The following is a 12,947-nucleotide window of genomic DNA, read 5'->3' on the forward strand; positions in this document are numbered from 1 at the left end:
TTTTTAATGATGATAAAAAATTATGATTTATTTAAAACTTGAACTATTAGTTGTAGGCTAAAATTAGGCCAATTATCCCACCGGAAACAGCGCTGAGGAATAAATTAAAAATAATAGGCCAAATTAGCCTATATTTTAAATCCAAAAGTTGGCAGCAATTCTTGGGCCTTTGCTTGAATGGTGTTCCAAGGACCAAGTTGGAACCTATTTTGATCCATTTCATAGTGAAAGTTAACCTGACAACCTCTATCAAAGGTCGCAATTACCGTCCGTAATTAACGCTCATCATAATCATAAGCAAGTGTAGGAAAATGGTTACCCCTGCATTCCCATCATGGCTACCTAAAGTAACGGATTCCCAATGGTTCAGCGTCGATAAGCCATGTGATGACGAAATGGAATTGAACCAATTAGAAAAGGAGCACCAAAATTGGGTAATTTGAATTAAAACTTAAGCCTAAATTAATTTACTTAAGGAGATATTAAATAAAATTGTTAAGCCTTGGCTATGTTTTTTTCTGAATCTGACAGCTAACGTCAATAGCCCAGAATGACAGTGATGTTGTACCGCTAGGAAAGACAGCTTCAGAGGTAAATTTAACCTTAATTAAGCCTTATTAATTAACTATAATTAACTCATGGGGGGATATGACTGTAAATAAACCGATTCAGTATAGTTTTAGTTTCATTTTGGGGTCAGTTTGTGGTTATCATACTAATCCATAATTTATAGCATTATGATGAAGAGGAGGAAGAAGACGAGGACGATGACGGTTGGTTAGATTTAATTATTTTAAATTATATTTAATTCTGATTAAAATAATCAAATTTGAATCCCTAGATGATAATGAAAGCGAATCTAATGATGATGAGGATGAAGAAGATGAACTTAATGATGATATTGAAGAATCACCCGTTAGTTTATAATTAATTTCATCAATTAAATGATAAAAATTAAAAACTAATGTGAATCAATTTAATTTCAGATGTTTCACTAAAACCTAGCTACTTAATTAATTAATTTGTATTTATTTAACTGAATAAAAAGAGATTTCAAAGTTTTATTACCAACTTTCTGTGTTTACCACTTTATTATCAACACTACACGTGTTTTCATACTTAAACATCGTTAATTTACGATTAAATAACTTAAAAAGTTAACCATAACCAGATTGATTTACCACCATCCATAAAACTCATCTTGACCCTGTAGAACTTTAGGAACGCGGGCCTGAACCATATTTTTAAACCCAAATATTTCCGGTAGAGTCGAAGCTTTTCAACTAGTCGAGGCAATTGGGCTGTTTTCAGGAACCCATTTAGCTAAAATACTCCAAGTTTCGGTCCATAGTTTGTCCTGAATGTCAGTTTTCAAGGAATAACGACAAGATTTTGTTACTTTCCCATCCTCCAAGTATTTTCCGCCACTTCCTTCCAAAGTAGCGGAAAAAACTGCCGCTAAAATGGCGTCGGCTCCTTCTTCGGGAGTCTGAAGAAGTTTAAGTTAGGATACTTTCAAAGAGGGAGATAATACGGGGAAAGGTGATTGGTTAGGTTGTAGTTATACCTTGTAAAGTCGAGCGATTGATTTTGGAGCCCACCAAACATGTTCATGAAGAGAGGTATCAACGACTCCAGGATGGACGCAATACGCGCTCACTTTGTACTTTGACGTCTCCAAATATCGATCAAGAGCGTAGGTGAACATCAATTGGGCCAGTTTTGATTGCATGTACGCGTGATACGGCGAATAATATTTCCTGAAACAATTCCTCAACTTTTTAGACCAAATTTTTCGAAAATTATGACGCGTCAACCCTGACAGGGTGTTAAGAGATTGATGTTGACCGCTATAAATGTGAAACACCCAGTATATACAACAGAATCTTTACGCACCTTCCTTGTAGATCATTGAGGACAATTTTGCTAACAGCGGCAACGCAGGAAGTAACGTTAACAATTCGGGAACGTAGTTGGTCAGTTCCACAATCATTCAACTTGGGTAAAAGTAATTTTGTCAACAGACAATGTCCGGCGTAGTTGACGGAGAAATGTGACTCAAATTGGTCCTCGGTTTCGTGATAGGGTACGAACATAATCCCAGCTAGAGTAGATTCAAATATAAACGTAATAATTAAAATTAAATTGCTTAATTAATTAACGCGATTTAATTACCATTATTAATTAAAAGATTTATGGGTTGATTGGAATCTGTCAACTTTTTCACGAAATCAGTGACGGAAGACATGGAGGATAAATCCAGATGCAATATTTGAACTATAATTAAGATTAACAATTAATTTTAATTAAAATTAAAAAAATTAAGTAATAAAAACGTACGATTGGCATTTTCTACTTCTTTCTTTAAACTTTCTTCAATTTTTAATCGACTTTCCTCGGAACTTGACGAACCTATTAACAATAAAACTAATTAAAGAAAACTTCCTAAAATTAATTAAAATTAAACTGACCAACTATCACGTGTACACCCGCTGTCAACAATTTCTTGACAAGTACGTATCCAATTCCTCTTGTTCCACCTGTCACCACGGCCACTTGTCCTTTTCTTCCAACTGAAAACAAATTAAGTTACCAATTACGCCGCTTCAAAGTGTAATTAAGGAGGCTTATTTAAATTACCGATATCCTTTTCCCACTCTTTATTATCGGGTAATCCACGTAATTTAGCGGTTTTTCGATTAAAATACTCTTTAGGGATATAAACACCGCCGATTACCCATAATAAAAACAACGACCAGGCATTGAAAATGTATTTGTACACTTTCTGAGTGTCCAAAGCCATTTAAATCCTTAATTAAATTTAATTAAGCCGATTTAAATTGACTGTTTTTTTGAGTTTTTTCGCTCGTTCGCGTGTCACTTCTTAGAGAAGAAGTAAACGAACTCGAATAAACTATTTTCTTCAAGTGCATTTCCTTAAACAAGATAACTTGACGCTTCATTGAGAACCAAACTGGTTTTTTGACAACTTAACTTGAGAAATTTTATTAAAAATATTGGTTTTCTCTATAATAATATTCATTCTCAGACTTTTATAAATGAAATTACTAAAAATAATTAAAATTAAATTTCCTTCCCACGCAATTAAAACTAATTTTGTACTATAATTAAATAATTATTACAAAAATTACCATTTTACGATGTCACCTTTCAGTACAACATAATCTGTATATTGACTTCATATATGGACAAGCTATAGTAGTAGAGACAATTTACCATGTCTCTTTGCACTAAAGTCAATGGTATTAACGTGGGTTAAGATTCCTATATATTTTACTTAGCCCTTAGGGACAAGCGACATTAAGTAAAGCGTCAGACCGGTTTAGCTTTCCTGACTTGACTCCACACAGACGCGCGTACCATAGGGACAAGTGACTTGGGAACCTCACATAATTTTACGCAAAGAATGATGGCGTTGCCTTAGAGACGGCGTGTTTGCAAATAAATAGCGCGCCAATGTCACGTTTGTAGACAAGTGTCTTTCAATTTTTAATACGATTTACCATGAAAGTAAGTTAAATCAGTAATTAATATAATGTTAATTAAATTTATTATAAACTAATTAAATTTTCTAGCGCGTTTTCACGGTCCCGGAACGAACGCACGGCAGCGGTCCGGTATTTTTCACCTGGCAGCTTTCAAATGGAAATTATTTAATTACCACAGGGTATGTTTAGAATAATTACATTAATAATTAACGTTAGTAATTAAATTAAAATTTTACAGGTATGATCAATGTGTTAACATATACGATCGTCATGGCGAAAAACGCGATCAAATTAGTTTATCAGGGTATAAATACTTTTTAAAATTAATGGTAATTAGAAGTTAATTACGGCGGTAATTTATTTCAGAATGTGCGTGGGAATGTCATGGGACAAAGATGGGGACATACTGGGAATTATCAATGACAGATCCCCAATTTTAATCATCTGGGATTCAAATACTCAAAGGATAACCCAAGTGGATACTGGACTCAGGGACGCGTTATCTTTGCTCCTATGGTCAGTTACTGGTCCAGTTTTGGCTATTGGAACGGCCAAGGGAAATTTACTGATATATAATCATAGAACGTCAAGGTGTTTACAATTTTAACATGTAATTTTTGTAAATTAGAGGATTGTAATTAACATATAAGGTTTGGGGTTGTTTTTTCTTTAGAAAGGTTCCAGTACTTGGCAAACACAGTAGGCGAATTTCGTTTGGTGCCTGGAGTAAACAGAACTACTTGGCATTAGTGGGGGAAGATAAAATGTTAACTGTCAGTAACCAAGACGGTGACACTGTTTGTCAGGCGTCCCTCAAGTCTGAACCGTCTTTGGTTCAGTTTTCAAGTATGAGGCAAGATGAAAAGGGTTCAGGCGAAAACACGGTATAGTCGACGTTACAACTGAATTAAGGGGGACAAAGAACGGGGGGGGGTGAAATTTCAGGCGCAGGCGCGTAGGGTACTTTGGTTCCGCGATACTGAAGGGTTGAATACCTTTGTAACTTAGGTCAGCCTGATTTTGGGGAAGAAAACGTTGTATTTGCTAAACATCTACGATCCAGAGAACCCGATTGTTTTGGCGTTTCAAGATAGGTATGGTAGCATTGTAGATTACAAATGGTTCGGGGATTCCAACATCCTATTGGGTTTCTCAAACGGATATTTTATAACCATCTCAACTAATATGAAAGACATTGGACAAGTACGTCCAATTCATTTTGTTGGCTTCATCTTATTTAATTTGCAATTAAAAATAAAGATAAACGTAATTAGGAATTATCTCAAATTCGTTGCCATCGGGACCATTTAAGTCATATGTCCGTTTGTTTACAACAAAACAAAGTGGCATCATGCGGCGACAACACGTAATAAAACTTGCTTTTAAACACTGTCCTATCACTTTTCCAACTGCTATGGTAATTGTACGCGAATAGCATAAAAATCTACGACCTGAATGATTTGGAAGAAGTTCAATCTATCATCGCGGTTGACGAAGAACAGGAATTGGAATGGTTAGAATGGACCGAGGACGGACAATTACTATCGGTGGCGGGAGGTACAGGGTCTGTTTACGTGTATTTAACTAAACTACCGATATTGGGAGATAGTTTCGGGCCCAAGTACGCCATGTTAACTTCGTTACTGGAAGTGACAGTCGCAAATGTCCTTGAACAAGTGAGCTAAGTACTTACTTGTAAAAGGTTAATTTCAAGTTCTAACTGGGAATACTCTTCAATTAAGGACTCCCCGACTGTTTTTCGCGTCGATATCGAACCGGGTTTCGTGGCAATGGGTTTGTACCACTTAGCGGTTGGTATGAACAACCGGGCTTGGTTTTATGGGTTGGGGAATAAAGGTGGTATGCCATTGAGAGATCGGGAGTACTTAGGAACTGTACAATGTCTTAAAATGAACTCCGATTACGCGGCTGCTCTCTTTGAGGGCAAAATTCAGCTACACATGGTACGATAAACGCAACCAATCCAAATACCTACGCCCATTTCTAACTAAACTTACCTAGATCGAGGGTGATTACACGGACTCCGAAGAAAGAGAATCTTGCTTATTCCCAGACGGTGATTACAACAATATTAAGATAAAATGTCATGATATGACAACCGATTTCTTAATTTACGGGACATCTGTAAGGACATGAAAAAACAACGTGTTACATTGCGTCTAATTTTTCGTTAACACAGACAGGGTCCTTGCAATTTTTCTTGCTTGAAGATTGGCAATTAGTTAACGAATACCGACATCCAACTGGTATCCAAAAACTAAGCGCTGATCCATCAGGAACCAGGATATTTATCGTAGACGACAAACAAGATGGTTATATTTACAATCCGGTTAATGACCACTTGACCGAGATACCAAATTTACCTAAAGTGGTCAAGGGATGTTTATGGGATGTATGGCCATTGGATAAGGTAATTAAGTACTTGTAATCAATTCCGGAACTCAAGTACTTAATGCAGGGGCAATCAACAGGATGTTTTTGTTTTGTATGACGACACTCAAATCTACACTTTTGTCTACGCGCGAGAAACGATCGAAGGTCCGAAGGTTGAACTAGCCGGGACTACGAAATTGACCACTGGTCATCGACCTTTAGTGTTGTACAATGGGGAATTGACTTCGCAAACGCCAGGGGGTAAAACCTCAGCTTTAATGCTGTCAACGCACCAATTGGGTGATAAAATTAAAGACTTCACTCAAGTTGAACTCAGAGAAGCGCTGGATAAAACGCTCAAAATTCATAGGTAATAGAATCTAACTGTTAATATTGTACAATATCAAATACATCGGACAATTACCGGCAGATTTCGCGAAGCCTGGACAATATGTCAACTCTTAAACAAGAAAGAGGACTGGGAAACATTGGCTAAAAGTACAATGTACAATTTGGACATTGATTTAGCCATTAGAGTGTACCAACATATCGGAGATGTTGGAATGGTTTGGTCCCTACAAAACGTAAAGTCCATCGAAGACCGACAATTATTGTCCGGGCATTTAGCCACGTTTAACGGCAACTTTAACTTGGCCCAAGATCTTTACTTATCGTCTACCAATCCAGTCGCCGCCTTGGAAATGCGACGCGACCTTCTACACTGGGACCAAGCTTTACAATTGGCTAAAAAATTAGACCCTGATCAAGTACCCTATATATCCAGGGAGTACGCTCAACAATTGGAGTTTGTGTAAGTAAAAACTATACCAGTATTAAGCCCCTATAATCGCAACTTAAAATCATGGTACAGGGGTGATTATGTCAACGCTTTAAATCACTACGAAAAGGGTTTAACAAATAACGAGGTGCGGTACTACTAACGGAAGTGTCCGATACATTTAATTCTTAACCACTTGTTGGTAATTTTAACAGAACGAAGACCAGAATAAAGCTTGCCTCTCTGGTATCGCGAGGACTTCGTTACGATGTGGAAACATAAGAAAGTAAGTATAACGTATTTGGGGAAAAGATTCATAAACACTAATTGAAAAACACCGATAATTTTAACACATAAGGGGTGTTCAAATTGCGATGGAAAGTAACAACAAAATCCTGAAGAAAGAGTGTGCCGAAATTTTGGACAACATGAAGGTAATCAATCGACTCGACACGCGTTTCGTACAAATTACGATAATTTACTTTTGATGGGAACTATATTAGCAATACGCCGAAGCCGCAATCTTATACGAAAACGGTTCCTATTTCGATAAAGCGGCAGCTTTACTAATCAAATTGAAAAACTGGAAGAAAGTCGGTGATTTGCTACCAAACATCACCTCAGCCAAGATACATTCTCAGTACGCCAAAGCCCGAGAAAACGAAGGATATTACAGCGACGCTGCCAAAGCATATTTAGTAGCCAGAGATTACGAAAGCGTCATTAGAATACAACTTGACCATCTGAATAACCCCGAGGAATCTGTTAAATTAGTGAAAGAAACTAAATCCGTCGAAGGTGCCAAGATGGTCGCTAGATTTTTTCAACGTTTGAACGACATGACGTCGGCCATTCAGTTTTTAGTTATGTCAAAATGCAACAATGAAGCCTTTCAATTATCTCAATCAACGGGTAAAATGGATATTTACGCTGAAGCAGTCGGTGATGACGCAAGTAAAGAAGACTTGCACAGCATCGCAATTTTTTATGAAAACGAGAAAAATTATTTGAAAGCTGGGAAATTCTTTTTTCGATGTGGTCAACACAAAAAGGTCGATCCACCATAAAAATGGCCGACCCTTGAATAAAACTCAATGTCCTATTAACTTTTAACAGGCTGTTAAATATTTACTACGTTCCATGGGAAGCGACGATGGTCAAGCCATGCAATTAGCGATAGAAGCGGTGGGTCAAGCGCAAGATGACCAATTGACGCGTCAGGTCATAGAGTATCTTATGGGGGAAACTGATGGCGTACCCAAAGACTTCAAATACTTATTCCGATTATACATGGCTTTGAAACATTACCGAGATGCGGCAAAAACGGCAATTATTATCGCGAGAGAGGAACAGAATGCTGGCAATTATCGTAACGCACACGATGTCCTCTTCAGTATGTACAAAGAATTGCAGAAGCAACGAATCAAAATTCCGTCCGAGATGTATGCAAATCTAATGATATTGCATAGCTACATTCTTGTCAAGGTATACCTACCTACCTACCTACCTTTTTCCTGAACTACTTATACAAATTTATCGATGTACGTATGTGTCACGTGCAATGTAGATTCACGTTCGACGTGGGGACGACCTTAAGGGTGCAAGAATGCTAATACGCATCGCGAACAACATAAGTAAATTCCCGTCCCGTAAGTATCCTACTTCGCAACGACCCGTTAGAATTAACATCGTAAGCTAATTCAAACTTAAAAATCAAAGACGTTGTGCCTATTTTAACGTCGACTGTCATCGAATGTCACAAAGCCGGTCTGAAAAAATCCGCCTTTAGTTACGCGGCCATGTTAATGCGACCCGAATATCGCAATCAAATTGATCTCAAATACAAGAAAAAGATTGAGGGAATTGTCAGGTATGTTAAGTACTGAAATAAGCCTAACCTTAACGATAATTTTGTGAATTTTGTCACAAAGAAAACCGCAAAAAGCGGAAGAAGACGAAGAGACGTCACCTTGTCCCTATTGCGACAATACTCTGACACAATCGGAGCTTTCCTGTATTGAATGTCGGAATAACATTCCATTTTGCATCATTACCGTAAGAAAAGTAGTTCCAATCCTAATTACCCATTAACATGTTTTAAAGCCACGGTACACTACGCGGTTTAGGGTTGGCATATTGTTAAAGAAGGCATCACATCGTGCCCTAACTGCAACTTCCCGGCCATAGCAACGCATTTCCAAGCGTAAGACAATACCTTAAAGGGAGCCACCGGAGGGTATGCTAGCCAGTCTGCCTATTCGTTTCAAATTTCGACGCTGCACTTTTGTGGCGCTGAATCTGCACGTCCAACTTTGTTTCAGTTTTCTGTGGGAGAAGCCTGGTTCTAGGTGGCCATGGGGGGATACTTTCTATTCACTCCCCTCGTAGCTAGAAGAGGGCTCGGAAATCCGCGGGAGGGAAATGCAAACCCTCCGATGGCTCCCTTTAACCATATGTTCAATGTTTCGCCTAATAATAAACCATGTTTTTCATGGACAGACTCCTGGAAACCGAGTCGTCGTGTCCAATGTGTTCAGAGAAAGTTCAAGCCGAAGATTTGAAAATCATTCATGATCTCAAACCATATTTGTATCCTGAAGGAGAGGAATGAGTTAGAAAAGAAAGGAAAACATTCACGTTGTTGATACTTACAAATAATTGTCGACACTAATGGGACGTGCTATAATCTAGCGGTTTCCTACAATTTACCATGAAACGAAGTATTTTTGAAATTCAACGTAGTAAACCGCTAAATTATAGGAGGACAGTACTTGTTTTACCAATTATGTAATACTCAATAAAAATTGTTAATCAATCTTGGTTATTTAATTTTTTCGTCGGTACACCAACATTATTTTTACGGTAATATTCTTCGTAAAATTTTAAAGTTTCTTTAGAAGTGCGTGGTTTAACATAATTCAACGCTTTTTCAAAATGACTCGCGCATATCTCCGTAGAATCTAAGCTTTCAGATAATGCGGCTAAACCAGCTTCCTGACATAACGCCACGATCTGAAATATTTTCAAATCAGTACGTGTCCAACGCGACAATTCTGAAAAACAAAGTCAACCCAATCCAACCTCAGCTCCGGAATAACCCTGAGTAGACTGAACCAAATGGTCAATTTTAACGTCAGATGCGATTGGCATTTTATTGAACTGTATTTGCAATATTTCTTGACGCGTTTCGGTATCAGGTAATGGTACGTATATGATACTGTCCAGTCTCCCTGGTCGCAATAAGGCCTTATCAATCATATCTGGTCTATTAGTGGCCGCGATAATCGTAACACCTTCCAAAAGCTCAACACCATCAATCTCCGTTAATAATTGAGCCAAAACACGATTTCCAACGTTTGTACCACCGCTCGAACTTAATTAATGTTAAAATATAGTTAAGATACGTTAATTATATCTTTTTAATTAATTAACAAACCTTCCCCTTTCGCCAGCTAAAGCGTCAATTTCGTCAAAAAATATGACAGAAGGTGCTGCGGCTTTAGCTTTACGAAAAAGTTCCCTTACAGCCCGTTCTGATTCACCAACCCATTTGTTAAATAACTCTGGTCCCTACAAAATTATTGCATCAGCAATTCTTCCTTAAGAAAGTTCTAACCAAAGTCACCTTAATGGCAAGAAAATTCAAGCCACTTTCGGTCGCTAACGCTTTTGCTATCATTGTTTTGGAGCATCCAGGCGGTCCATACATGAGTAAACCTCTGGGTGCTTTAACACCCAACCTTTTAAAAGACTCGGGGTGTTTTAATGGCCATTCTATGGCCTGTTTTAATCTATGTTTCACGTCAATCATGCCACCAATATCGGACCATAAAACCTAAAAGTTTTAAAGAGATTTCTTAACACGTTCAACAAACAACTTGTCAGAGTAGCAGAAGTGAGGGACTAACTTTGGGTACTTCAATAGTAACTTCTTTCATAGCTGTTGGTTTTATGATTCTGGAGGCTTGTAACAATTCGTTCTTAGTTATTTTAACATTAGTTAAACTATTATTTGAGTTTGTAACGATTTCCCCAGCTAAATTAGTTTTAATTACGTTACTATAACCCGAAATTAAAATTAAATTAATTGGTTGGGTATTCATTACCTTGACGTATTAAACAAGCAATATCAGCACCAGTATAACTATGTAAATTTTCAGAGACACTCTCAATATCATCTTTAGAAAGATTGTGTGGGATGCTGATTAATTGTTTGGTTAAAATCTACATGGGAAAACTCTCTGTCAATGATTTGGTACTGTTCAAACATTTTAACATCTAACAGTCTCACGTGGTATCTAGCTGTCGCGTTTGGCACCGGTATTTCAATTTCTTTATCAAATCTACCGGGTTGCCTTAGAGCTAAATTTATAACATCGATTCTGTTTGTGGTTGCCAAAATTAACACCTTAGAATGGCTCGATTTCAAATTATCAATCAATCCAAGTAAAGATGAAAATATTCTACGTTCTAAATCACTCGATTTTTCACCCTTGTCGCATATAACGTCTATTTCATCTATTATCAAGAGACTAGGTGCCCTAATTATGACAGTTAAATTTTTTAATTAAAACTAATTAAGATTTTGCTAAGGGAACGAAGTCTAACATTTTTACTGAATTTTCAAAGAATTCTTTCAGTTTTCGTTCAGTTTCTCCATAAAATCTGTTTTTGTGTTTATAACGTGTTAAAACTGAATACTGCGTTGTAACTTAAGGTGCAATAGCAATGAATGACGTACTTGCTAAATAATTCAGATGGTTTGAGATTGATTACGTTAACCCCCCGTAATTCATTGGCTACTGCTTTCAAGATTAACGTTTTACCAGTACCAGTTGGACCAAATAATAAAATACCTCGTGGAGGGTCAACACCTGAAGGATTTCATTTTGAAACATTACAATGCAAGCAATTGTAATGCATTTTACCATAACGCATACCATAGTTTGAAAGAATTTCAGTATCGTTGTAAAACAAATCGAATTGATTCTGTAGAACATTCAACTCCTTATCCAAGCCACCAATTGTCTCATAAAATATAGTATTATGTTCAATTTTCGAAACTGGTTCTCGTTTTTCAATTTTGATTTTAGTATCCAATGTTACGCAAAAATATCGATAACTTTTGGTTGAATTTTCAGAATTTATCATTGATTCAACAATTTTGTAGTTTTTTAACATATCCTGCTGAGGGCTCATGGGGCTTTGTACATTTCGAGAACGTTGAGGGGTTAATGGTGATTCCATTTTTTCGGAATTGCATTCAGTTATAGAAATATTCAAATTTTGCATCATATCAGATATATCATTTGGTTCGTTATATATATTGATTCCATCCGAAATGGACTCTACAGTGGCTGAAGTAATTTCCCCAAAGAAATTGCAATTTAAAGTTGAACCAGGTTTAATGCAAAAATAGCCTTAAATTATATGCAGCATTGTGTTAAAAGTGAGCTCTTTTTATGTTGCAACCGAAATTAACTTACTATTTTGAATAATGAATTGTCTACTTAGAGCTTCCCCGTTTATATTAGATTGTAGTTCATGATGTATTTTTAATGTAATTTCAATAGCATCAGAAATTTGGCCCATATAGTTTTGAACAGTGATTAAGTTTTTCTCTTTTGGTTCATTATTAATGATAGATATTGAACCAGGATTTATACTCTGTGATGGCCAGGCTATAGCCAACATTTCAAAGCCATTCCCTTGTAAAAATACGCGATTCCCAATCCCAATATGACAGAATTTCATAGCACTTGGGTGCAGTAATGCAATTGACTTTCGTGTCAATTGTGGTAATTCCTTAATGACATCGCCTATTTTATACGTTAAATCGTTAACTAACCCCTAATATACGAGAAATTCACAGAAAACTATGATAACAACGGTTATTTTACCTTTAGTAGACACTTCCACTTGTTGAGCGTAAAACACGTGGTTTTTAATATATCCGTGGTTCAACGTATTTTGACAATTTAGGCCTTGGCTCATGGCGGTTTCGCACGATGCATTGTGTAAAATTACATCTTTCGAACTTAAAATTAACTGACAAACTACGCATTCATACCAATCAGCTTTATCTTTGTTACTTTTCGACCTTGGTGTCATTTTTAATTAAAATTAATAGGGTAGAACAATTAAAATACAAGTTGAAGCCCACACACGTTCTTAATCACAATCGCCTGTCTCTGACTCTCTGCAGACCTTGGAGCAGACAGTTCTTGGCTAAAAAATCAGTACTGGAAATAAGCAAATTGGATAGA

The 12,947-nt window shown here is 36.9% G+C and overlaps 4 protein-coding genes across 4 annotated transcripts in view; 2 read left to right on the top strand and 2 right to left on the bottom strand.

Moving 5' to 3' along the window:
* Positions 1-12,897, bottom strand: part of LOC149654451 (ATPase family gene 2 protein homolog A) — a 43,250-nt gene extending 30,353 nt beyond the window's left edge. Inside the window, exons 1-12 of the mRNA XM_089845990.1 lie at positions 12,582-12,897; positions 12,168-12,500; positions 11,622-12,101; positions 11,423-11,555; positions 11,290-11,346; positions 10,973-11,222; positions 10,788-10,905; positions 10,590-10,717; positions 10,307-10,516; positions 10,118-10,251; positions 9,763-10,054; positions 8,897-9,693 (exon numbers count right to left, since the gene is read on the bottom strand). Of these exons, the coding sequence (XP_089702116.1) occupies positions 9,493-9,693; positions 9,763-10,054; positions 10,118-10,251; positions 10,307-10,516; positions 10,590-10,717; positions 10,788-10,905; positions 10,973-11,222; positions 11,290-11,346; positions 11,423-11,555; positions 11,622-12,101; positions 12,168-12,500; positions 12,582-12,792 (2,547 nt within the window). The 5' untranslated portion in view covers positions 12,793-12,897 and the 3' untranslated portion in view covers positions 8,897-9,492. The remainder of the gene's footprint in view (positions 1-8,896; positions 9,694-9,762; positions 10,055-10,117; positions 10,252-10,306; positions 10,517-10,589; positions 10,718-10,787; positions 10,906-10,972; positions 11,223-11,289; positions 11,347-11,422; positions 11,556-11,621; positions 12,102-12,167; positions 12,501-12,581) is intronic.
* Positions 120-1,072, top strand: LOC149654455 (anaphase-promoting complex subunit 15B). The gene is made up of 5 exons (XM_089846007.1): positions 120-434; positions 532-591; positions 734-773; positions 842-915; positions 987-1,072. The coding sequence occupies exons 1-5, from the start codon at positions 312-314 to the stop codon at positions 996-998; spliced, it is 309 nt and encodes a 102-aa protein (XP_089702133.1). The 5' UTR covers positions 120-311; the 3' UTR covers positions 999-1,072.
* Positions 1,060-2,810, bottom strand: LOC149654456 (polyprenol dehydrogenase-like). The gene is made up of 7 exons (XM_089845999.1): positions 2,641-2,810; positions 2,472-2,573; positions 2,341-2,412; positions 2,176-2,277; positions 1,897-2,104; positions 1,568-1,760; positions 1,060-1,489 (listed from the first exon to the last, which is right to left on the bottom strand). The coding sequence occupies exons 1-7, from the start codon at positions 2,801-2,803 to the stop codon at positions 1,280-1,282; spliced, it is 1,050 nt and encodes a 349-aa protein (XP_089702125.1). The 5' UTR covers positions 2,804-2,810; the 3' UTR covers positions 1,060-1,279.
* Positions 3,368-9,496, top strand: Oseg6 (intraflagellar transport protein Oseg6). Its single transcript, XM_089845983.1, has 23 exons — positions 3,368-3,531; positions 3,597-3,688; positions 3,748-3,813; positions 3,876-4,100; positions 4,183-4,393; positions 4,518-4,712; positions 4,784-4,875; positions 4,945-5,185; positions 5,252-5,473; positions 5,532-5,654; positions 5,710-5,940; positions 6,002-6,273; positions 6,334-6,714; positions 6,775-6,829; positions 6,897-6,967; positions 7,040-7,115; positions 7,185-7,733; positions 7,798-8,166; positions 8,249-8,330; positions 8,401-8,551; positions 8,613-8,736; positions 8,808-8,884; positions 9,181-9,496. The coding sequence occupies exons 1-23, from the start codon at positions 3,526-3,528 to the stop codon at positions 9,290-9,292; spliced, it is 4,023 nt and encodes a 1,340-aa protein (XP_089702109.1). The 5' UTR covers positions 3,368-3,525; the 3' UTR covers positions 9,293-9,496.
* Positions 12,898-12,947: the final 50 nt, after the last annotated feature.

Source organism: Phalangium opilio, unplaced genomic scaffold (genome assembly GCF_054372755.1).
Source record: "Phalangium opilio isolate 3A_F unplaced genomic scaffold, DU_Popi_V2 ptg000079l_1, whole genome shotgun sequence".
In the NCBI taxonomy this organism is placed as follows: Eukaryota; Metazoa; Arthropoda; class Arachnida; order Opiliones; family Phalangiidae; genus Phalangium; species Phalangium opilio.